The 25,864-nt window shown below is 49.0% G+C and overlaps 1 protein-coding gene across 1 annotated transcript in view; it reads right to left on the bottom strand.

Annotated features, from left to right (window-relative positions):
- cusr (Copper-only SOD repeat protein) overlaps positions 1–25,864 on the bottom strand; it is a 204,076-nt gene that overhangs the window by 161,032 nt on the left and 17,180 nt on the right. Inside the window, exon 3 of the mRNA XM_072479539.1 lies at positions 10,819–10,918. Within this exon, the coding sequence (XP_072335640.1) occupies positions 10,819–10,918 (100 nt within the window). The remainder of the gene's footprint in view (positions 1–10,818; positions 10,919–25,864) is intronic.

The following is a 25,864-nucleotide window of genomic DNA, read 5'->3' as shown; positions in this document are numbered from 1 at the left end:
TCCGGGTGCTCCGGTTTCCTCCCACAGTCCAAAGATGTGCAGTTTTGGTAGGTTGGCCATGCTAAATTTCCCTGTAGAGTGGGGTTGCAGGAATAGGATGGTGGATTGGGCCTAGCTAGGGTGGTCTTTCGAATGCAGACTGATGGGCCAAATAGTATCCTTCTGCACTATAGGGATTCAATGATTCTATGATCTGCTCTTTCCGCAAAGCCTAAAGAAATGGTCAGACGAAAGCAAAATATGCAGAAAATGTTTCTTCAAATAATGAAGACAGCTATACAAATAATTTGCATTTATATACCATTTAACAACTTACATTTATATAGCACCTTTAACATGACGAAACTAGAACATACAGTGCAGAAGGAGGCCATTCAGCCCATCGAGTCTGCACCGACCCACTTAAGCCCTCACTTCCACCCTATCCCCATAACCCAACAACCCCTCTTAACCACTAAGGGCAATTTATCATGGCCAATCCACCTAACCTGCACGTCTTTGGACTGTGGGGGGAAACGGGAGCACCCGCAGGAAACCCACGCACACACGGGGAGGACGTGCAGACTCCGCACAGACAGTGACCCAAGCCGGAATCAAACCTGGGACTCTGGCGCTGTGAAGCCACAGTGCTATCCACTTGTGCTCCCGTGCTGCCCTAAATATCCTAAGGTGTTCCATAAAAAGATTATTAAACAAAGAATGAAACTGAGCCATGTAGGGATATATTAGGACGGATAATCCAAAGCTTGGACAAAATGGTAGATTTTATAGTAGCATCTTAAAAGCGAAAGAGCTTGGCGGAGAGGTACATAGAACATAGAACATAGAAAATACAGCACAGAACAGGCCCTTCGGCCCACGATGTTGTGCCGAACCTTTGTCCTAGATTAATCATAGATTATCATTGAATTTACAGTGCAGAAGGAGGCCATTCGGCCCCCCGAGTCTGCACCAGCTCTTGGAAAGAGCACCCTACCCAAACTCAACACCTCCACCCAACACCAAGGGCAATTTGGACATTAAGGGCAATTTATCATTGGCCAATTCACCTAACCCGCACATCTTTGGACTGTGGGAGGAAACCGGAGCACCCGGAGGAAACCCACGCAGACACGGGGAGGACGTGCAGACTCCGCACAGACAATGACCCAAGCCGGAATCGAACCTGGGACCATGGATCTGTGAAGCAATTGTGCTATCCACAATGCTACCGTGCTGCCCTTAAGAACAAATAAATCTACACTATATCATTTTCCCGTAATCCATGTACCTATCCAACAGCTGCTTGAAGGTCCCTAATGTTTCCGACTCAACTACTTCCACAGGCAGTGCATTCCATGCCCCCACTACTCTCTGGGTAAAGAACCTACCTCTGATATCCCTCCTATATCTTCCACCTTTCACCTTAAATTTATGTCCCCTTGTAATGGTGTGTTCCACCTGGGGAAAAAGTCTCTGACTGTCTACTCTATCTATTCCCCTGATCATCTTATAAACCTCGATCAAGTCGCCCCTCATCCTTCTCCGTTCTAATGAGAAAAGGCCTAGCACCCTCAACCTTTCCTCGTAAGACCTACTCTCCATTCCAGGCAACATCCTGGTAAATCTTCTTTGCACCTTTTCCAGAGCTTCCACATCCTTCCTAAAATGAGGCGACCAGAACTGTACACAGTACTCCAAATGTGGCCTTACCAAAGTTTTGTACAGCTGCATCATCACCTCACGGCTCTTAAATTCAATCCCTCTGTTAATGAACGCGAGCACACCATAGGCCTTCTTCACAGCTCTATCCACTTGAGTGGCAACTTTCAAAGATGTATGAACATAGACCCCAAGGTCTCTCTGCTCCTCCACAATGCCAAGAACTCTACCGTTAACCCTGTATTCCGCATTCATATTTGTCCTTCCAAAATGGACAACCTCACACTTTTCAGGGTTAAACTCCATCTGCCACTTCTCAGCCCAGCTCTGCATCCTATCTATGTCTCTTTGCAGCCGACAACAGCCCTCCTTACTATCCACAACTCCACCAATCTTCGTATCGTCTGCAAATTTACTGACCCACCCTTCAACTCCCTCATCCAAGTCATTAATGAAAATCACAAACAGCAGAGGACCCAGAACTGATCCCTGCGGTACACCACTGGTAACTGGGATCCAGGCTGAATATTTGCCATCCACCACCACTCTCTGACTTCTATCGGTTAGCCAGTTCGTTATCCAACTGGCCAAATTTCCCACTATCCCATGCCTCCTTACTTTGTGCAGAAGCCTACCATGGGGAACTTTATCAAATGCCTTACTAAAATCCATGTACACTACATCCACTGCTTTACCTTCATCCACATGCTTGGTCACCTCCTCAAAGAATTCAATAAGATTTGTAAGGCAAGACCTACCCCTCACAAATCCGTGCTGACTATCCCTAATCAAGCAGTGTCTTTCCAGATGCTCAGAAATCCTATCCTTCAGTACCCTTTCCATTACTTTGCCTACCACCGAAGTAAGACTAACTGGCCTGTAATTCCCAGGGTTATCCCTAGTTCCTTTTTTGAACAGGGGCACGACATTCGCCACTCTCCAATCCCCTGGTACCACCCCTGTTGACAGTGAGGACGAAAAGATAATTGCCAACGGCTCTGCAATTTCATCTCTTGCTTCCCATAGAATCCTTGGATATATCCCGTCAGGCCCGGGGCTCTTGTCTATCCTCAAGTTTTTCAAAATGCCCAACACATCTTCCTTCCTAACAAGTATTTCCTCGAGCTTACCAATCTGTTTCACACTGTCCTCTCCAACAATATCGCCCCTCTCATTTGTAAATACAGAAGAAAAGTACTCATTCAAGACCTCTCCTATCTCTTCAGACTCAATACACAATCTCCCGCTACTGTCCTTGATCGGACCTACCCTCGCTCTAGTCATTCTCATATTTCTCACATATGTGTAAAAGGCCTTGGGGTTTTCCTTGATCCTACCCGCCAAAGATTGTTCATGCCCTCTCTTAGCTCTCCTAATCCCTTTCTTCAGTTCCCTCCTGGCTATCTTGTATCCCTCCAATGCCCTGTCTGAACCTTGTTTCCTCAGCCTTACATAAGTCTCCTTTTTCCTCTTAACAAGACATTCAACCTCTCTTAGGTTTAGGGAGGAAGTCCAGCGATTAGAGCTGAGGCAGCTGAATGCATGATCGTCAATGGTCAATAGTGTAAGAGGCCAGAACTGAAGGTGAATAGAGGGTAGTGGGACTGAACGAAGTTGCAGAGATGGGAAGGGGCAAAACTGAACATTTTAAATATCGAGGTGTTTCTGGACCAGAGACATTGGATAGGGGCAGCAGATATTTGCATGAGCTCAGTTTAAGGGGGGTGATCTTCCTCCTGCATTCAGCAACCTACACTAATTACTGTGATATTAATCCAATAATATTCAGAAGAAAGAGTAAGGAGACTGTCTTTAGACAGTAGATAACTCTATTGGCAGGGCAGATTTGACAAATCCAAGATGACAAATCTAAGCAATGAGGTTTAAGAAATGAACGCAAATGACTCCACCCAGCACTTTTACATCGGATGTTTTGATGGATGTTAAAATCCGCTGGTATTCATTGAAGAACCGAGAACACTTCTGCACAACACCAGTTTCCACATTTATGCTCACGTCACCCAGTTCAACCTGACCAATGAAGGAATTATAATGACTTGCTTGAAATTAAAAATAAATCACTCTCCTTGACAGATAGTCCACATGTGCTAAGAAGAGTAAAGAGTTCCGAATGAAATAAGGCCGATTGGTGACCAACTAGTACCAAGGCTACAGTAATGTACTGAAAATCCTTAGTGCTGCTCCATCGTTTGTGTGATTTCCAGGGGCAGGTTGGTGAGCAATGTTGACACAGAGAAGAATTGCTGGAAGGCTGCCTACTCCACAGCAAGTACCATTCGCCAAAGTCATTTTTAAAAAGCAACCCAACTGATCTCCTTTATAAGGGTGCCAAAAATCACCATTTGTGCCAGCTTTCTTGGCTGGGGACTCCAAGCTGGGACCCCTGGCTATTCAGGAGACCTGTATGGCAGGTGTATTCACAAATCCAAGTGTGTCAATGCGAGTGTGATTGAGGCCAAGGAAGCTCACTTTTTCAGGCTCAACTTTCTTAACGTCAAGAACGATGCCTGCTGCAGTGTTCGCCTATCCCAGGCACCTGTACAAATTTCTAATCAGCTGGATTCTGACCAAAAGCTAGCATTCTAAGGGGATTCACCATTCTGGAGACTAAGTTCTCCCGCCGGCGGAGAATCGGAATGCAAGCAGCGTTGATGGGGTGGAATTTTCATGGCTTGAGTGTACCAAAATATGCATAGCGCCAAACATGCCAATGTCCCTGCACTTACTGAGGTTGGGCCACCACTTTGCACAGGCGCTGCGATCCCAGCGTCAAGGAACAGGCCACCACCGCCGCCCCCCCCCCCCCCCCCCCCCCCCACACACTCCCCCCACCACCACCACCGCTGGCAAAGAGAGTATCCCCAACCCCTCATCAAGGAGGGGCATCCTTCCCCCCCCACCACAGAAATAATGATTGGGCGATCCCCTACACCAGACACGCATGATGGTGACCTGAACCCCCATCTGACTCCTTCAGCACCCCCTCAGCATCCCCCCCCCCCCGCTATGGCCAAATCCCCGCCCCCCCTGACTCCTTCAGCACCCCCTCAGCATCCGCCCCCCCCCCCCCACTATGGCCAACCCCCCCCCCCTCCCCCCTGCCCAGATCCTTCCTTTAGTCCCTGCCCCCCTAGCACGGCCAATGCTGTACTGCCCCCTGGCACTGACACCCTGGCAGTGACTCCCTATCCTGGTGTGATGGACACTTTGTGGGGTCAAGGGTGTGGGCCCACTGCTGATCTGCCCCTCTGCTGTTGCCAGGCTTCAGAGTGAGGAGCCCCCAAGCATCTTGGGCTGGTGGGCTTGGGGTGTGAGTAAGATGTTGACTCCAGGGCCCTCCCCTGGGGTTGGGGTCCTGTGTCTGGACTGTTCCTTCCAGCCCTGGGCAACTGGAAGTTCACTCTTGGCATGGTGATCTCAGGCAGCCCTCTGTTCAAGGTCTTCATCCTGGTCTGACCTGTTTTAACTCTGAAGTGGCCTTCTCACTCTGAACAGCTCTGCCTGACAGCTGATGAGTAGGTCAGACAGTTCAATAAAGAATCAAGCCCGGAACACTATTCATTTCCTCACATCTGCTTCCTCAACACTATTCTTTTGGAACTGCTGCTTTTTGAAGTTTCAGAACCTTACTAGAAAGCTCATACACTTCAAAAAATTTGAAATACCCTTGAAATGCTAAGCCTTCATTCAATTTCACGGTCTTTAACTTGCCTTTGATCACACAGCTTAATGGTTTAAGCACAGATATCAGGCGGTTATTTTATCTTTCCCTTCCCGCTTGAATACATCTGAAGTCCTTTCATTGATCCTAACCACAATGATTACAAACATTCTTGTTATGATTTACAGCTGCTATTGCTCCGGGTTTCTTTTTCTCATTCCTCCGGGTTTCTTTTTCTCTGTGTTTTTCTCTTTCGGGTCAATGAGGGTGGATGGGGCGGGTTGGGCACTGTTTTGGTTGGGTTGGTCGGGGGGGGGCTCTTGGAGGGGGGTAGGTAAACGGAACAGGGGGGTGGACGGCGGTGAGATGGGGCCCCGTGGGGAAGGGGGAGGCCCGAGTCGGGGGTGAGGGGACCGGACCTGTAAAAGGAGCTGCGTCAGAGGTGGCGGGGCCTGGTAGGTGGAAAGCGCGAGCTTTTACCCGTGCTGAAGACTGGAGGGGGTGGGGCAAGGCGGATGTGGTTATGCTCCAGGCGACACACCTGAAGGTGGCAGACCAGGTAAGATTGAGGAAAGAGTGGGTAGGTCAGGTGTTTCACTCGGGGCTGGATGCCAAGAATCGAGGGGTGGTGATCTTGGTGGGAAAGAAGGTGTCATTCGAGGCGTTGAGCATTGTGGCAGATAATGGCGGTAGGTACATAATGGTAAGTGGTAAGTTGCAGGGAGAGAGGGTGGTACTGGTCAATGTGTATGCCCCGAACTGGGACGATGCGGGTTTTATGCGGCATATGTTGGGTCGGATCCCAGACTTGGAAGTGGGGGGCCTGATAATGGGGGGAGACTTTAACACGGGGCTGGATCCAGCACTGGATCACTCCAGGTCTAGGACAGGTAGGAAGCCGGCGGCGGCTAGAGTGCTGAGGGGGCTTATGGACCAGATGGGAGGGGTGGACCCTTGGAGATTTGCAAGGCCGGGGGCTAGGGAATTTTCATTCTTCTCACACGTCCATAAGGCTTATTCCCGAATCGACTTTTTCGTTTTGAGTAGGGCGCTGATAGCGAGAGTAGAGGATACTGAGTATTCAGCAATAGCCATTTCGGACCATGCCCCGTATTGGGTGGACTTGGAGGTGGGGGAGGAGAGGGACCAGCGCTCACTGTGGCGCTTGGAGGTGGGGCTGTTGGCAGACGAGGAGGTGAGCGAGCGGGTCCGAGGAAGTATAGAGAGGTACTTGGAGATCAACGACAACGGGGAGGTCCGAGTGGGGATGGTATGGGAGGCACTGAAGGCGGTGGTGAGAGGAGAGCTGATCTCCATTAGGGCCCACAAGGAGCGGAGGGAGCGGGGGGAGAGGGAGGGGCTGGTGGGGGAGATGGTGAGGGTAGACAGGAGGTATGCGGAGGAGCCTGAGGAAGGATTGTTGAGGAAGAGGCGTAGCCTCCAGGCCGAATTCGACCTGGTGACCACCAGGAAGGCGGAGGTGCAGTGGAGGAAGGCCCAGGGGGCGATCTACGAGTATGGGAAAAAGGCAAGCCGGATGCTGGCGCATCAGCTTCGGACGCGGGACGCAGCTAGGGAGATCGGGGGAGGTAAGGACAGGGGAGGGAGTGTGGTGCGGAGTGGAGTTGGCATCAATGGGGTCTTCAGGGACTTTTACGAGGAATTGTACCGATCCGAGCCCCCACGGGAGGAGGGAGGGATGGGCCGCTTCCTGGACCAATTGAGGTTTCCAAAGGTGGAAGAGGGACTGGTGGCGGGATTGGGGGCCCCGATTGCGCTGGAGGAGCTGATCAAACGGATAGGAAGCATGCAGGCGGGGAAGGCACCGGGGTCGGATGGTTTCCCGGTCGAATTCTATAAAAAATATATGGACCTGTTGGGCCCGCTGTTAGTCAGGACCTTTAATGAGGCAAGGGAGGGGGGGGGCTTTGTCCCCCACGATGTCCCGGGCACTGATCTCCTTGATCCTGAAGCGGGACAAGGATCCCCTGCAAAGTGGGTCTTACAGACCGAGTTCCTTGCTAAATGTAGATGCCAAGGTGCTGTCGAAGGTCTTAGCCATGAGGATTGAGGATTGTGTGCCGCAGATCATCCATGAAGACCAGACGGGGTTTGTGAAGGGGAAACAGTTGAACGCGAATGTGCGGAAGCTTTTGAACGTTATCATGATGCCGGCGAGGGAGGGGAAGGCGGAGATAGTGGTGGCGATGGACGCTGAGAAAGCCTTCGATAGGGTAGAGTGGGGGTACTTGTGGGAGGTGCTGAAGAGGTTCGGGTTTGGGGAGGGGTTTGTCAGGTGGGTTAGGCTGTTGTATGAGGTCCCGAGGGCGAGAGTGGCCACAAACCGGAGGAGGTCCGAGTAATTTTGGTTGCACCGAGGGACGAGACAGGGGTGTCCCCTGTCCCCCCTGTTCTTCGCACTGGCGATTGAACCCCTGGCTATGGCACTGAGGGAGTCAATGAACTGGAGGGGGTTGGTGCGGGGTGGGGAGGAACATAGGGTGTCGCTCTATGCGGACGACCTACTGCTGTATGTGGTGGACCCGGTGGGAGGAATGCCGGAGGTAATGAGGATTCTTAGGGAATTTGGGGACTTTTCGGGGTACAAGCTCAATATGGGGAAGAGCGAGCTGTTCGTAGTTCATCCAGGGGACCAGGAGAGAGGGATTGGCGAGCTCCCACTAAAAAGGGCGGAGAGGAGCTTCAGGTATTTGGGGGTACAGGTGGCCAGGAGCTGGGGGGCCCTGCATAGGCTTAACTTTACAAGGCTGGTGGAGCAAATGGAGGAGGAGTTCAAGAGGTGGGACGCGTTGCCGCTGTCCTTGGCGGTAGGGTGCAGTCAATCAAAATGACGGTGCTCCCAAGGATTTTGTTCCTGTTCCATTGCCTCCCCGTGTTTATCCCGAAGGCTTTTTTCAGGCGGGTTAACAGGAGTATAATGGGGTTTGTGTGGGCGCGAAGGACTCAGAGGGTGAGAAGGGTGTTCCTGGAGTGAAGTGGAGATAGGGGGGGACTGGCACTGCCCAACCTCTGTGGGTACTACTGGGCCGCCAATGCGACGGTGGTGTGCAAGTGGGTGATGGAGGGGGAGGGGGCTGCATGGAAGAGGCTGGAGACGGCGTCTTGTGTGGGTACGAGTCTGAGGACGCTGGCAATGGCGCCGCTGCCGCTCCCTCCAAGGAGGTATACCACGAGCCCGGTGGTGGTGGCTGCCCTCAAAATTTGGGGGCAGTGGAGACGGCATAGGGGGGGAAGTTGGGGCCTCGGCGTGGACCCCAATACAGTGGAACCACCGGTTCGCCCCAGGAAGAACAGGTGGAGGGTTTTCAGGGTGGCACAGGGCAGGGATACGAAAGTTGGGGGACCTGTTTGTGGACGGGAAGTTCGCGAGCCTGGGTGAGCTGGAGGAGAAGTACGGGCTCCCCCCGGGGAACACCTTCAGGTATTTACAGGTAAGGGTGTTTGCCAGACGGCAGGTGGTGGAATTCCCGCGGCTACTGCCACACACAGTACAGGACAGGGTGATCTCGGGGGGGGGGGGGGGGGGGGGGGGGGGCGGGGGGGGGAAGATCTCAGAAACTTACCAGGTGATGCAGGAGGAGGAGGAGGCCTCGGTGGTGGAGTTGAAAGGTAAGTGGGAGGAGGAGTTGGGAGAGGAAATTGAGGAAGGGACGTGGGCAGATGCCCTGGGGAGGGTGAACTCTTCCTCATCGTGCGCGAGGCTCAGCCTCATACAGTTTAAAGTGCTGCACAGGGCACACATGACCGGGACAAGGATGAGCCATTTTTTGGGGGGTGAGGACAGGTGCGTTAGGTGCTCAGGGTTCATTAAATTGGAGAGGGTGAAATTCGCCTTGAGAGGGTCGGTACAAGGGTTCTTTAGGCGGTGGCAACCGTTCTTAGACTTTCTGGCAGAACGATAGGCATTGGTCAATGGCAGCAGCAGCTCGGGGGGGGGGGGGGTTACTTTATTATTGTTTATGTTATTTACACTGAAGGGCCTGAGGGGGTGTATACACCTGTTGTGTTAAGTCGGGGTGTTAATGTTAATTTATTATTTACGTACAGGGGGGGAGGGGTATGGGGGGGTTGCTTTTTTAGATTGTGTTTTGTACTTAACCCTGTTGGGTTCTTTTTTTTCTCATTTTGTTATTGATATTTTATGAAAACCTTTAATAAAAATTATTTTTTTTAAAAATTATTTACAGCTGCCGGCCCCTTCAAAGCAGCTAAGTGGTTCCACTTCCTCTTTTCTAACCTCAGAAAACACTTAGCATTTTCAAAAGCATATGGGCTGAGGAAGCGGATGTGAGGAAAGGGAAAGTGTTCCAGGGTTGGTTCTTTGCTGAACTATCTGATCTGCTCATCAGCTGTCAGACAGCAGAGTTTAAACAGGGGTTGGGGGTTCTCCCCTTGTCAGCGGGAGGAGATTAACATTTGCGATAGGGGCAGCGCCTGCTGTGGACGCTGGGATCGGGACGCCCATTCAAAATGGTGACCCGAGGCTGGAATTGTCCGCAGGATCTGTCTGGTCTTACCACCAAAAAGTCCCCCCCCCGCCGCATTAATGCTCCTCCGCCTGGTGCATTGATGCTCCGCCAAGTCACATATGACCTGCCGATACAGATGCAGAATGGCCGGGTCCGTAGCCGCGCATGTACACAGTGGCGGCCTGCAGCACCCGTGCCGTATAACATGGCACCGGCCGTGCCCGGACCCGGCCCGTCAATAAACGCCCCCGTAACTCTCCTCATCAACTCCGGGCCAGCCCCCCACCAGTCCCCCCTGCCAGCAGATTGGCTCTTCTCCCCCCCCCCCAACTGTGGTGGCGTTGGACACCATCCGCAGCCGCCACCGCGCGGTCCCCGAAAAGTGAGAGGACACGCGCCCCACGCCAAGGGGGGCTCGACCCATCGAGTACGCTGTTTCTGAGGGGGTGGAGCATCGGAAAAACGGCACCGCCCCCGATTATTCCGGCGTAAAAATGGATTCTCCAGCCGATCGCCGAACGCGATTTTGGTGTCGCTGATCGGAGAATCCCGCCCTTAGACTCTGGAACAGAGCATCCTGCCACATGTTTATTCAGAATGAACATCTGGGCTGGAATTCTCCCGCCATTTCCTGACGGCACGATTCTCTGATCCCACCGACAGCGCACTCCCGCCTGCGGGTTTCCCGGGAATTCCCATTGACAGCAACAGGATCCCTCCACCAGAAAACGGCGCGCCGCTTCCCACTGCCAAGAGACACGCAGCTGGGATCCAGAGAAACCCATCTCTGTTTTTTTGGACATTTTACTGAAAGCTATGGGAATTGGAATTTTGAATTGAGTGTATGTTTCCACAGGAGCAACCCAATGTACATTATAGAATGAATCACAAAGATATTGCACCTGTCCTTGATTCCACAAAGTTGCTGAAGCAATATGGGGGGGGAACCATCTTATCTTTAATTGTGCAGGAAAAAGTAATTGAAAAAAACAAACAGTGCCTTACCAGAGCAATTGTTCCTGTCACCGTACCATTAAACACTGCTTTGGCTCGAATATACTCTCCCTCTGAAGCCTTCACAGCCTGCAGATTTGCACATCGTGAACTTTAAGCATCAGTGGTATTGCAGCAATCAAAAAAAGAAAAAAAATTAAATTAGAAACAAGTCAAAATTAATATTATGATTAATCGTCTAATTATTTTTCAGTTCTGACTTTTTTTCAAAAAAAGTGTGCCATCTCTGAAACCCACAGAATAAACTTCAAAATAAAAACCTTGACAAGACTTGAACCATGGAATTCTATATACTTTGATTTAGCCTTTATAGTCTTCAATTCTTTCCCCAAATAGATAAACATTTATTTATTTCTCAAATTAACTCAGCCTACATAGAACCTTTGAAATCAGTAAGAAATGGATGCGACAAGTAGGAATCATTTTTTTTGAATACTAAAACTAGAGTGTAAATAAAATTCCAAAGGCTGGGTTTGATTCCCTTGGCTGAAGATTAAATAGAACCACATCTGGTGGGTTCTACTGAGTTCATAGAATCTATACATTGAGGATAGAGAACATTTCCAGTACAGACAGATGTGCAAGCTGGAATTATATATCAGCAGCATTTATGAATAATAATGATGTTACAAGGGGTAATATTTCTCAGAAAGCATAGTGTTTGGTCCAGTGACATCACAAGAATACTAATGCTGTCTTATCAGAGTTCATCGCAGAGACTCTTCTCAATCCTTTGCTAACTCCTGAAAACTCCTTGTCCACCCTCATCTCTATTTTTTCTCCTACATCAAGGGTGGTACATTACGATAGGTTAGAAGAAATAGAGGTCTGTGGAGATGAACAAATGACAGGGACATGGGGCTAGAATTATCAGGGCACCATAGTCGCTATTTCCCGTCTAAAACGTCAAGGCCAACAGGGGAACATCGGACAGCTGCCCTGCAGAAATCAGCTGTCAAGCAGTGCCACTCCGCGGAAGCAGTGTTTACTGCCAGTACTGCAGCAAGGTCAAGAGTTGGCGTGTGGTGGTGCCGCCCCTGGAATGTCAAGCGAGTCTCGCCGGGGTCTAGGCAAAGAAGGGATGCAGGGAGGGATTGGCACCAGGGTAGAAAGGCAGGTGGGGGAGGGAACCCTGAGGAGGTTACACCAGGGGACATTAGGTCCAGGGGAGACCTGTTAAGGAAGAACCCACAACCTGGCCCTCTACCTGTGCATGCAGAAAGAATGTGCCAGGCTAGACACATGGCATGGACCTCTCGTGCCACTGGTTAAATCCCAGTGGCTGGATGAGAACCTCAAGCAAGCATCAATTTCCCACTCTGGCCTCAATTGGCCCCAAGGCAGATGGACACCCTACTGGTAAAATTATGGCATGGAAAAGGCAGACGGGTAAGGTGCCCATTGCATTTAATATGCCCCCACCATCAAACCCACTGGGAGGGCAGCATTAAATCAGGGCCACAGTAAAGAAAAAGGAACACCCTTACGAAAACTTAACCAGCCAATATGGACGCTGCAATACACCCAGGATAAGTCTGAATACAGGAGGATGCTGCTTTAGTCCTGACCAATCGATCAAGGAAGAAGCCAGACCCAGTCTTAATTAACCCAGGGTTAATGCCAGCGGCAATGGGGTGAAGCTCTTAAGTGGGGATTAGTTACCCACTCAAGGACCTCAATTGGTAGCAGCGAAAGAAGGCCACACACATGCATTCTTACTACAGACTTGTTTGGGATAGAGGCAGAGTTCCCACCCACCATTCTCATGTCTGATTAAATAGTCCCGTCACAAAACTCACTACGGGGAGGACAAAAGATTCTATGTCAATAAATATTTCTTTATATGTACTCAAGGAAGCATCCAATCAATGCCCCTCCACCTATGTACTTTACTTCAATTGATACAACTAACAGTTGCCAGGTCGGCAAGCTGAATCCAGCAGGTAAGTAGAAAGGCACTTAACCTTAGGATCAGACAGTCCTCGCCTGGTGTAGTTGCTGGTTTACTGAAGCTCAAGAAAGTACATTCATCAAAGAACAAACAAAACAAAGAACAAAGAAATGTACAGCACAGGAACAGGCCCTTCGGCCCTCCAAGCCCGTGCCGACCATACTGCCCGACTAAACTACAATCTTCTACACTTCCTGGGTCCGTATCCTTCTATTCCCATCCTATTCATATATTTGTCAAGATGCCCCTTAAATGTCCCTATCGTCCCTGCTTCCACCACCTCCTCCGGTAGTGAGTTCCAGGCACCCACTACCCTCTGCGTAAAAAACTTGCCTCGTACATCTACTCTAAACCTTGCCCCTCTCACCTTAAACCTATGCCCCCTAGTAATTGACCCCTCTACCAAGGGGAAAAGCCTCTGACTATCCACTCTGTCTATGCCCCTCATAATTTTGTATACCTCTATCAGGTCGCCCCTCAACCTCCTTCGTTCCAGTGAGAACAAACCGAGTTTATTCAATCGCTCCTCATAGCTTATGCCCTCCATACCAGGCAACATTCTGGTAAATCTCTTCTGCACCCTCACTAAAGCCTCCACATCCTTCTGGTAGTGTGGCGACCAGAATTGAACACTATACTCCAAGTGTGGCCTAACTAAGGTTCTATACAGCTGCAACATGACTTGCCAATTCTTATACTCAATGCCCCGGCCAATGAAGGCAAGCATGCCGTATGCCTTCTTGACTACCTTCTCCACCTGTGTTGCCCCTTTCAATGACCTGTGGACCTGTACTCCTAGATCTCTTTGACTTTCAATACTCTTGAGGGTTCTACCATTCACTGTATATTCCCTACCTGCATTAGACCTTCCAAAATGCATTACCTCACATTTGTCCGGATTAAACTCCATCTGCCATCTCTCCGCCCAAGTCTCCAGACAATCTAAATCCTGCTGTATCCTCAGACAGTCCTCATCGCTATCCGCAATTCCACCAACCTTTGTGTCGTCTGCAAACTTACTAATCAGACCAGTTACATTTTCCTCCAAATCATTTATATATACTACAAAGAGCAAAGGTCCCAGCACTGATCCCTGTGGAACACCACTGGTCACAGCCCTCCAATTAGAAAAGCATCCCTCGATTGCTACCCTCTGCCTTCTATGGCCTAGCCAGTTCTGTATGCACCTTGCCTGTTCACCCCTGATCCCGTGTGACTTCACCTTTTGTACTAGTCTACCATGAGGGACCTTGTCAAAGGCCTTACTGAAGTCCATATAGACAACATCTACTGCCCTACCTGCATCAATCATCTTAGTGACCTCCTCGAAAAACTCTATCAAGTTATTGAGACAAGACCTCCCCTTCACAAAACCGTGCTGCCTCTCACTAATACGTCCATTTGCTTCCAAATGGGAGTAGATCCTGTCTCGAAGAATTCTCTCCAGTAATTTCCCTACCACTGAAGTAAGGCTCACCATCAGAAACCTGTTCATCCACAGTTAACTTCAAAACATTAAATATTACAATGAGTCTCACAACTTCATTACAATATTTAAAGAGCTACGCATCTCCTTGGAACAATTTGGTCACGCAAACCAACCGCATTCGTGTCTTGTCTCCATTAAAACCTGAAAAGGGTGGGTTAGGGACAAGTTTGTGTCAAGATTCTGATTTTTAAATATTTTAACCTGACCCCAAATCCTCCTTTGTGTGTAATGCTTGCCGACTCCTGTTGCTGCCACCTTAGCCCTGAACAGAATGTTCGCTACTTTGTCCCAATACGAAGCTGCACTACTTTTTATGAGATATAACTAACAAATCTTGTTAAGGCCTTAACAATCTTGTCAACCTTTCCCAGAATTTGTGTGTGTGCCTGCTGCATCATACATTGTAGATATGTCCTGAACATCTTTACTGATGCTGCTTGTTTCAGAAGAAAACACAACTCCTGAGGTCAGGGGCGAAATTCTCCCCCAACGGCGGGATGCCCGCCGACTGGCGCCAAAGCCGGCGCCAATCAGACGGGCATCGCGCCAGCAAAAAGGTGCAGAAGTCTCCGCATCTTTGGCCGGAGGGATTTCCGCCCCGCCAGCTGGCGGAAATGGCGTTTGTTGCCCCGCCAGCTGGCGCGGAAATGCGGCGCATGCGCGGGAGTGTCAGCGGCCGCTGTCAGTTTCCCAGTGCATGCGCGGGAGCGTCAGCGGCCGCTGTCAGTTTCCCGCGCATGCGCAGTGGGGAGAGTCTCTTCCGCCTCCGCCATGGTGGAGGCCGTAGCGGAGGCGGAAGGGAAAGAGTGCCCCCACGGCACAGGCCCGCCCGCGGATCGGTGGGCCCCGATCGAGGGCCAGGCCACCGTGGGGGCACCCCCGGGGTCAGATCGCCCCGCGCCCCCCCCCAGGACCCCGGAGCCCGCCCACGCCGCCTGGTCCCGCCGGTAAATACCAGGTTTGATTTACGTCGGCGGGACAGGCAATTCCTGGGCGGGACTTCGGCCCATCCGGGCCGGAGAATCCAGCGGGGGGTCCCGCCAACCGGCGCGGCCGGATTCCCGCCCCCGCCCAATCTCCGGGAGCGGAGACTTCGGCGGGGGCGGGATTCACGGCGGCCAACGGCCATTCTCTGACCCGGCGGGGGGTCGGAGAATGACGCCCCAGATTACTAAGGTTCCCCACGGTAGGCTATTGCAGAAAATACGGAGGCTGGGGATTGAGGGTGATTTATAGATGTGGATCAGAAATTGGCTAGCTGAAAGAAGACAGGGTGGTGGTTGATGGGAAATGTTCAGAATGGAGTTCAGTTACAAGTGGCGTACCACAAGGATCTGTTCTGGGGCCGTTGCTGTTTGTCATTTTTATCAATGACCTAGAGGAGGGCGCAGAAGGGTGGGTGAGTAAATTTGCAGATGACACTAAAGTCGGTGGTGTTGTCGACAGTGCAGAAGGATGTAGCAGGTTACATAGGGACATAGATAAGCTGCAGAGCTGGGCTGAGAGGTGGCAAATGGAGTTTAATGTAGAGAAGTGTGAGGTGATTCACTTTGGAAGGAATAACAGGAATGCGGAATATTTGGCTAATGGTAAAGTTCTTGGAAGTGTGGATGAGCAGAGGGATCTAGGTGTCCATGTACATAGATCCCTGAAAGTTGCCACCCAGGTTGATACAGTTCTGGTCACCGCATTATCGGAAGGACGTGGAAGCTTTGGAGCGGGTGCAGAGGAGATTTACCAGGATGTTGCCTGGTATGGAGGGAAAATCTTATGAGGAGAGGCTGATGGAGGCATACAAAATGATCAGGGGGCTAGATAGGGTGGACAGTGAGAGCCTTCTCCCGCGGATGGAAATGGCTAGCACGAGGGGACATCGCACACGCACACGCACACGCGCACGCGCACACGCGCACACGCACACACACAATTCCAGTCATTTCCAGGAATGTGGTATTTTTGCAGGTTGATGATTTAAACTCTGGTATCAGTCAGAGCGACGGTAATCTTTCCAAATCCATTCACGTTAATCACAAAGGCCTAGGTTTTATGCTGAATATTAAGATAGCAAACATTGAAACTTCAAGTGGTGGCATGTAGGGAGTGGTCGCACACAAGCGGGCTCCCGCCTGGGTACTTTATTGTTAGCCCTTTTCGCCCAGTTTGTTTGGGATGTTTGGCTTTAAACTTGAATAATTCGTTGGGATAAGGTTCCCGGATAAGAGAAATGCCCTGAAGGTCCAGGACAAAGAAGCCAGCAAGTAAAGAGTCGCTGACGGATTTGGAAACCTCGTGAGGCTTTTCTGCTGAGACAATAGCGGAGGCCGCTGCCGCGATTCAGGTCACTCTACTGATGGCCGAGATGCATACAGGCATCTTGGCAGCAGAATTTTAAGAACCAGTGGTAGGCTGTCTCTCAGGATCTCCATAACTCGACAGGAACTGTCCCTTGCTTCCATTCGATCGGTGCTGGCATAGACGGACAAGACGGTAAAGCAGCATAGTGCATCGTTGTAGGGTGTGGCGGCAGCTCTCTCGAAGCAGAGCGATCAGATTGTCTCCTATGAGGCTGAGATGGCAATGTTGGCCAGTGATAATAAAACTCTGCATGTCAAGGTGGATGATCTGGAGAATTGCTCCAGGAGTCAAAACCTCCGGGAGTGGAGGGCCCAAATCTAACTGATTGCATTTCAAAGACATTTTTTAAAAATATTTTTATTCGGTTTTTAACATTTGATGCATTAAACAAAACAATGTAAAACAACAACCAACACCCCAATAACTCAAAGAATAGCCCCACCCCCCCATCCTTACCCCTCCCCAAACACCCCCCTCCTCCCCTCAATGCTCCCCTCAAGATAAACGTAACCTTCTCCAAAGACAGGAACTCCATCAGGCCCCAAGCCATACTGAGGCACCGGGCGGAGAGGCTGACCTCCACCCCAACATGACCCACCAGCGAGCAATCAGCGAGGCAAAGGCTAGAACGTCTGTCCCCGCTCCCATCGGCTGCTCCAGTAAGTCCCTAAAATTTCTCCAACTTCGGACAGGACCAGAACACATGTACAGAGTTGGCAGGACCTCTCCCACACCGCTCGCAAGTGTCCCCCACCTCATCAAACAAAAATTTCGAAGAACTGTGGGAAGATGGTGGGGGACGGTGGCTCGACGTCCCCTCCTGAGTTGGAAGGGGAGTGACTGGAGCTTACCAGTCACTCCACCAGAAGCCCTGTTCTGGCAAGCCAACACCAGCAATCATTGTCAGGTTCCATAGCTCCCAGAAGAAGGAACGAGTTCTAAGCTGGGCAAAGGATCATCGAGACTATAAATAGGAGGGCCACGCCATCAGACTCTATCAGGATGTGGGAGTAGAACTGGCTAAAAGGTGGGCGGCACTTACCAAAGCCAAGGCCACATTATACTGGACATTCTGAATTCTCTGTCAGTGTACCCCAACAGGCGCTGGAGTGTGGCGACTAGGGGCTTTTCACAGTAACTACATTGCAGTGTAAGCCTACTTGTGACAATAATAAAGATTATTATTATAAGAATGGAGTTTGGTTCAGAGTGGGATACACTGCACGCCTCCAAATGACTTATGACTCAAAGACTATTATTTTGGTGCACCGGAGGAGGCTAATGCTTTTGCTAGGAAGCATGGGCTGAGGGCTTTGGATGGGGTCTCTTGGCATTATGGGGGAGGGCATGTGGTTATGGGGACTTGTTGGGGTTTCTTGTACCAGTTTCTATTTTCTTGTTCTTGTGGGGAAGTGGGGTCAGGGGGAGATTTCTGACTTGTTCTTTGTTTTGGTCTTGATGGAGAGTTTGGCGGCCATCTTAGGTCGGCTCGACGCCCGAACTTTCTCAGTAATTGTTGGGATTTTCTCCCTTGCCGGAAATGGCTGATTCGGGTGTGTGTGAATGTGGGGGGGGGGGTGTATGGTGGCTGATTCGGGTGTGTGTGTATTGGGGGGGGGGGGTATGGTGGTGGAAAACACCCAATTCAGCTGGTCACTTGGAATGTAAGAGGGTTAAACGGTCCAAGAAAAAGGTCTCCTTCTTCAACACCACGTCAGGGGTACATGATATCAAGCTGGAGCCTTAGCCGCTGGTGGCCATTTTTGGGATTTCAGGCTCCCCGATGCTGCTGACGGGCGTAAAGGCGGATGTCCTCGCCTTTACCTTGTTGATAGCATGGAGGCAAGTTCTGCTGGGGTGGAGATCTCCTACTCCGCCCAATGCATTGGCCTAGTTGGGTGATCTAATCATAGAATTTACACTGCAGAAGGAGGCCATTTGGCCCATCGAATCAGCACCGGCCCTTGGAACTCCCTACTTAAGCCCACACCATCATGCTATCCCCCTAACCCAGTAATCCCACCCAACCGTTTTTGGACACTAACAGCAATTTATCATGCCCTATCCACCTAACCCGCACGTCTTTGGACTGTGGGAGGAAAACGGAGCACCCGGAGGAAACCCGCGCAGACACGGGGAGAACGTGCAGACTCCGCACAGACAGTGACCCAAGGCGGGAGCTGTGAAGCAACTGTGCTAACCACAGTGCTACCGTGTCTCCCCCCCCCCCCACCCCCCACTAATGGAGTTCCTATATCTAGAGATGGTCAGGTACACCATTGGAGGGTCGGTAAAAGGGTTCTACTCAGGATGGGAGCCATTCATATCTTTTTTCAGAGAGTTAGTCACCATCAGTTGTTAGCGGGGGCGGGGGGGGGGGGGAGGGGAGCAGTTTATTTGTCTTTTCAGTTGTATGATGATCGATATTTTTGATTGTGTTATTCATGTATTGTACCTTTATGTACTTGTTGTTTAGTGTGGATTTATTTTGCAACAATGAAAATTTTTGCAATTACAATAGATTTTTAAAAAAAGATAGTGAACATCAAATAGTAACAAAATGACAAAAAACTGGGTAACACAGCACCTGCTGTTGGTATAAATGGACTAAATTTCCTAAATGTGCAGAATAAATAATGAAAAAGGTTAATAGTCAGATTTAGCCTCACTCAAAAATCTGCTCCATCAATGTTCTTTTTTTTAAAATGTACCTTATTACAGCCAGAATTACCATATTCAGCAGATTAATATTGGTACACATTTTGCTGGTAATTGCTTAAGACTTAAAACACCTCCTGACGCTAATGCAAAACCAGCTTGTGGCGATAGTGAAGCTAAATATATATATATTATATACACACAAGTTTTTGTACAGAATTCACACCCAACATAAATATCATAACATTCGTTCTCTATACCAAACTGTTCGTGGAATAATTTGCTGTTTCTCCCAACTGGTTCATTCCTATGACACATTTTTTTAAAATGCAGCTGTGGTTAAGGTCAGGGATTGTTTCAACATACTTAACCACATAAATTGTAACAGTTCCAGAGCAAGGAATGTGTAATAAATGCTGGTCTTACCAGTGATACCCATATCCCAGGAATGAATTTTAAAACTGCCTGAAAACTGACGGCCATGAGCTGTTTGGTCACACACAAGGTGGGAAACAGAACAAAGCATTTGAAGCTTGTTGGTTTCTCCTCCAATGTGGGATGTCAGCAGGTTATAATACCAGGCTTAAAACCAATAACGCCACCGCTCAAGAGTTGGAGGACCCTCGAGCCACAGCGAAGGAAAGTTTGGCGGAGTTTGCCGTGTCGTCGTCACCCTTCCCATTGGCTTTGGAGCAGTTAATGAAGTTTATTACTGGGGAATTTAAGAAGCACTGGCAGGAGTTGCAGGATGACCTGATCCAGGGCGATTGAGGTGGCAACAGCACCTCTTCGCGCGGAGCATTAGAAAGGGTGGAGAAGGAAATGGAGTCACAGGGTGCGATGATTCGAGAGGTGGTGAAGGTGGTCTCGGATCACAGTGACCAGATCGTGTCTCTGGAGGCAGAGGCAACAATGTTGATGAAGGCTTACAACGTGTTGAAGGCCCGAGTGGGCAATCAGGAGAATCGATCCGGGAGACAAAACTTAAGAATAGTTGGATAAAATCAAATTACTGCGCATGCTGGAATCTGAAACCAAAGAGAAAATGCTGGGAAATCTCAGCAGGTCCAGCAGCATCTGGAGGGAGAGAAAAGAGCTCACGTTTCGAGTCCAGATGACCCTTTGTCAAAGCTTTGTCAGCTTTTTTTTTTTTTTACAGAATTTTGCAGAACTGATGGAAAACATCAAAAGAAGGAGGAATATCTGGAGTTAGAGAGGAAACTGAGCATTGACAGAAACAAGATTACCATTTTAGTTTGAAAAAGGGCGACGGTAAATTGAATGATTCAATTTCTGGAATAGGTATTGGTTTTCCTTCTCCATAACCTGCTTTTTCCACAAGGCACATTGGATCTTTCTATTTTTCAAGCAGGACTTTTTTTTATATTCATTTCTGGGATGTGTGTGTTGTTGGCTGGGCCAGCATTTGCCTTAATTGCCCTGGAACTGACCTTGAAAGGTCATTTCAGGGTGGGGGGGGGGGGGAATGTTCAGAGTCAATCACATTGCTGTGTGGGTCTGGAGTCATATGTAGGTAAGGACAGCTAATTTCCTTCCCTGAAGTGAACCAGGTGGGCTTTTACAACAATTGGCAAAGGTTTCATGGTCATCATTTTGCTTTTAATTCCAGATTTTTATTGAATTCAAATTTTACCATCTGCCACGGGATTCGAACCCAGGATCCCAGAGCATTACCCTGAGTCTCTGGATTACTAGTCCAGTGATAATACCACTAGGCCACTAACGCCCAGGCTAAGTAGCAGCCAGCCCGAAGGATCAAAGTGAAGAACATTTCACTATTCCCATCGATCTGTGACCTGGGTGAAGCGGACTAGGGAATCAGTGTCCAAGGCTGCTGCCAGAAATAGATAAAAGCATCCTATGATGTATGAAGGGGTTACAATGAATGAATGCAGTAGAGCGGGGTTTTTCAAAGCGCGGGTCGTGACCCACAGGTGAGTTGTGGGTGGGTGTCGGGAAGGTCGCGAAACCATCAGTTGTGCCGTTCCCGCGGTGGTCCTGATTGCAGAAATGCCCAATGGTTGCTACCAGCTTTTAAATTAATAATGGCGGCCACTGCCACCTTTTAAACGAAAAGAAATGAGGCTGTGTGCAGCACTCCAGCCAGAGGCGGCAGCAGTGAGCAGGTCACGTGCCCTGCACATACACTTAACATCAAGCGGCCTCCACGTACGTGCTTTTGGCACCGAATTGTGGAGGAGAGTTGCTTCCATTTTCCAGCTGCTGGCAAGCAAGGTAAGAGGTCTGTGGAGATGGATTGTTTCCTTAGAAGAGATGGCCAATGACACAAATAGACAGTGTACCAACTGGACAGAATCTCACAACAGAATCAGCTGGAGAGAGCTGCTCAGGAGAGTCCAGGGCAGGACAGAGCAGTGCTAGTGTTATCTCTGTGCAGGGTTCTAGGGCCTCTGGTCAACAGCTGCCAAGAAGAAACTTAAACTTGAGAACAAAGCAGACTAAAGATGATTTCTTGAGGCATGGTTTTGTCAATTGTGCCAATGCAAATAAGGATGCAATGTGTCATATGCAGGGAAATGCTGACAAGTGAGAGAAGAAGTTTCAGATCTTGAAAGAGAAGTGGCGGCTAAAAGATTCCTTTGAGATTGAGATGCCAAAGTCAGTTGTTAACTTGCAGCTGACTCCAACTGTACCTGACCTGTGATACCACATTAAAAACACACCACGTTAAAAACACGCCAAACGCCCATGAGGCTGCCAGCATTCTGGAGGTGCATCAACCAGGAGTATCCAGTGCTGAGTAAAACAAGCATTTTCTTGCTATTGCCCTTTACGACGACCTACATGTGCGAGGTTAGATATTCTTTTCTCACAAAGATAGAGATGGCACAAAGGAACTGGCTGAAGTCTGCACCTGAGATGCACATTTTCCTCTCCTCCTTTGAACCTGATTCAAGGAAGGTTGTGACGCAAAGGTCAGATGGTTGGTACAAGTGGGCCCTAGGGTAGACGTTTGATCTCAGTATCATTCAAAATCATCGTTCTGTTCTCTGCATTCAAAATCCTTTATGCAACAAACATTAAAACACCTCCGACTTGTGCATCAAATTAGTGCAGTTTAACTTGTTTCGGAGTAGTCACTATAGCTGGAATTCACCAGTTGTTGCGATTCACTTTTCCCTCCGGCAGTACACCCCTGCCTGCGGATTTCAGGCAATGTGGGGTCACTGCAATGGAAAATCCCATTGACAAGCAGCGGGAAGATAGAATCCCGCCACCAGCAAACGACATGCTGCCAAGAAACAGGAGGCTGGGGCACCGGAGAATCCCGCCCTTTATTTCATACTGCATTTTGTAAGTATAGAATTAAGTTCTGTAAATAGCTTTTGTAACTCTTTAGTTCTTTTAAATTTTAGTATCTGTTAGTTGACTGTACTGTGTTATGTTTAGCAGACCAATCATGTTCAAGAAACTTTACTACCCTCAAAAGTAAAGTAACTCATTCCTAGTAAGCAAAGAGAGAAGTAACAGCAACTTTCAAATAACCTGTCCAAAACAGAGCCACCGATTGGCTAATGGAGTTTTGAGACAATGAGTTCAAGATATCAAAACCTTCTTTCATCTTAGCAAAAAGTAACAGAAACAAATTTTAATAAGATCCAAGAAGTCATTGACACCTTAAGAAGGCCAGTCAGAGGACTTTGGGATCCCAGAGTTTTTGATTTTGCAGAAAAAAAGGGCCTCTAGCAAATTATATCAATCAAGAAACCAACTAGACCAATCACGCACCTCTTAAGCCAATTAAGAATTAGTCTTGACTCATTTAGGCCAATTAGAATGCAATAACACGATTGATTGCACTGTAGGTTGTGCCTTGCAATTAGGTCATAAACAGCAACTTACACTGATCAAGTTGCACATTGAGTATGACATCCGTTTGTCGTGCCTACTGTTCCATATAGGAACTGTCAACTGCTAATTTGGCCCATTTGGGTAAAGCCAAGAGTCAAAAGGGGGGATTAAAATCATTGACTGCAGTAGTTCCTCTGTGAATTAAGTGCAGCAGAGTTCCCCTGGGAAGCTGATGTGAAGTTTCCATAGCTGCAGATGGGCTGCACCAACAAAATGAGCAAGAGACAAGAGAATAGGAACGTGGATAAGCCACAAGAAAGCATCCATAACAAGCCAAGATCTGCCGGTGTGGATGTTTGGATGGTGTAACTATATAGAAGTCCTTTGTTAGTAACAAATGTATACTTGTGATTGGTATATGTAAGATACCTGTAGTAGCTCAATAACGACACGAGAGTGTGGAATGGTAAATGACGGCTTTAATAAGCAGAGAGCTAGCCAGCTACAGAGACGTCTGCTTACTGAGTGCCGCCTACAGGGCGTCACATTATATATGGCTCCCTGGTGGGCGGAGCCAGAGGCGGAGTCCCCCAAGGTTCAAAACCCGGTCTTAAAGGGGCATCACCTACATGGTGTTAAGGGTACAGTAACCATTCATCACAATACCCAACGGTATCATTTCTGCCGCAATATATGGCTGAGAGAGCTGCCTACATCTGGTCTATTGCATTGAGGAACAGAACCAATGTGGTTGGATAGACGGTAGTTCCCCCAACAACATACATAGGACCAAAACACAATTTTGAACTTCAAATACATGACCCCTGTGCGTTGCAAGCTCCACTCAGCAAGCTATATACTCAAAGTGACCAATGGTGGAATCACCAAAACTGCCATTTTGAGAATTTTGTCGGGCTAAAAAGTGCCCAAATGTTCTGCCTGTGCCTCTATGACGACCTTTCACCAATGCACGGCATCATCACCCCACTAAAAGGTCACAACCCCTGGTTCAATTCATTCGGGTATGAACTGGATTCCCCACGCTCATAGGCATGAACTGCCCATCAGTAATTCTTTACTCATCAGTATTAGTTCAGTCAGGCCAGATCATTAAAATTGCTCTAATTAGGATCACTAATAGCGGATATTTCACTTCCCTGTGAAGCGTAATGGCAAGGAAACATTTGCGACAAGTAAAGATTCAGTTACATTATATAAACTCAGAACATGAAATCAAGAGGGCTGATGTAAAATTCTGTATGCCAGGGTACCTGGCAGCTGGCCAAAAAAATAGAACTTATGGCGCTTGGGCGTTGCTGCCAGATCCCTTTCCAGGGAGCCTGCTGCCATTCCATACTCGTCCAACCACTATTTGGCCTTCAGGTCTTGCCCCCCAATTAGTCTTAAAGTTTCCCTTTTTAGCTTTTAAATGTGGCGCAACATAATTCCCTTACCTCTTGTTCACATATTGAAACAAAATGACACAATATATTTATGTTCAGTACATAAAGAAATCCAAACAAAATACATCAGCAGAATTCTCCTTCAGCGGGATCCTCCGCTCCGCCGGCAGCAAACCCACGCCCCCCGGGTTTCCCAACGGCATAGGGTGTCCACAACGGGACATTCCATTGGCCGGTTCCGGGAACTGAGAATCCCACTGCCGGCGGCTGAGGGGGGGGGTGCGTCACGCCGGAAAACACGGTTGGCAGAGACCCGAAAATCCCACCCAATAGCTATTTTGGGAAACGTCTGCCTGTTACGACCCTAGTTGATGTAATAACTGGACGGAAAGATCCCAGATTGGAACCCTGGCTCAAAGGACCGCAACTTTTATTGCTTTTTTTTTTAGAAAACGTGGAGGAACAGTCAAAGGACAACGAACTAATTTTAACAAAAAGAAAAAAAATGTATTGAATTATAATACTCTTATACTCCCCCCTTTGCATAACAATTACACACAGGTTTTAGGATTAACATCGATTACAAAATGTTATGATCCCCTTAGGGGCCAAACCCTACATTGTCTGCGGTTCCCCTCCGACACCTTGGAGTATGAGCTCCCCAGGTGATCAGGGGCAGAGCCTACCCCTGATTGGCGGAACCCCACAGGCTATAAACACCAACCTGGGAGCAGGTCGGAGAGGGTGACCCTGCGGGAAGAGGGGTAGAGTAATTATTGTATTGTAAGTAGTAAATAAACCGAGTTCTAGCCTTGTTTGGGTTACCGGGTGGACAGCCAGGGCCCCCAGCCAGTAGAAGACAAGGTGCGAGCAATCCGGCAGGACCCCATCCATCCTGATGGAGCTCCGCTCTTTCCCCGGGCTGGTCAATTGCTAGGGGAAGTTCATACCCTGGATGGCCGCATTGCTCAACCCACTCCACCAGCTTTTGGAAAAAGGACAGCGATGGGACCCCCGACACCAGAAGGTTTTCTAGGAGATCAAGCGGGTGCCTCTCATCCCGACAAACTGCTGACCTATTTCGACCCGTTGAAACCTTTGCTCCTAACGTGCGACACCTGGCGTCAGAGTCGTCTTGGCACACCGGATGCCCAACGGATCGGGGAGGCCAATAGCTTTCTCAACCCACATGTTCGCAGATGCCGAGCGCAATTACGCACAGTTCGAGAAAGAAAGCTTGCCCGTCATATTCGCAGTGCGGACGTTTCACCAGCATGTTTACAGGCATATATTTACGATATATGAACCACAAGCCCCAGCTGGGATTGTTCAAAGAGGACCAAGTGA

The sequence above is a fragment of the Scyliorhinus torazame genome, chromosome 16 (assembly GCF_047496885.1).
Source record: "Scyliorhinus torazame isolate Kashiwa2021f chromosome 16, sScyTor2.1, whole genome shotgun sequence".
In the NCBI taxonomy this organism is placed as follows: Eukaryota; Metazoa; Chordata; class Chondrichthyes; order Carcharhiniformes; family Scyliorhinidae; genus Scyliorhinus; species Scyliorhinus torazame.
The sequence above is the reverse complement of the archived record's forward strand: the minus strand, read 5'-3'. Positions and strand labels throughout refer to the sequence as shown.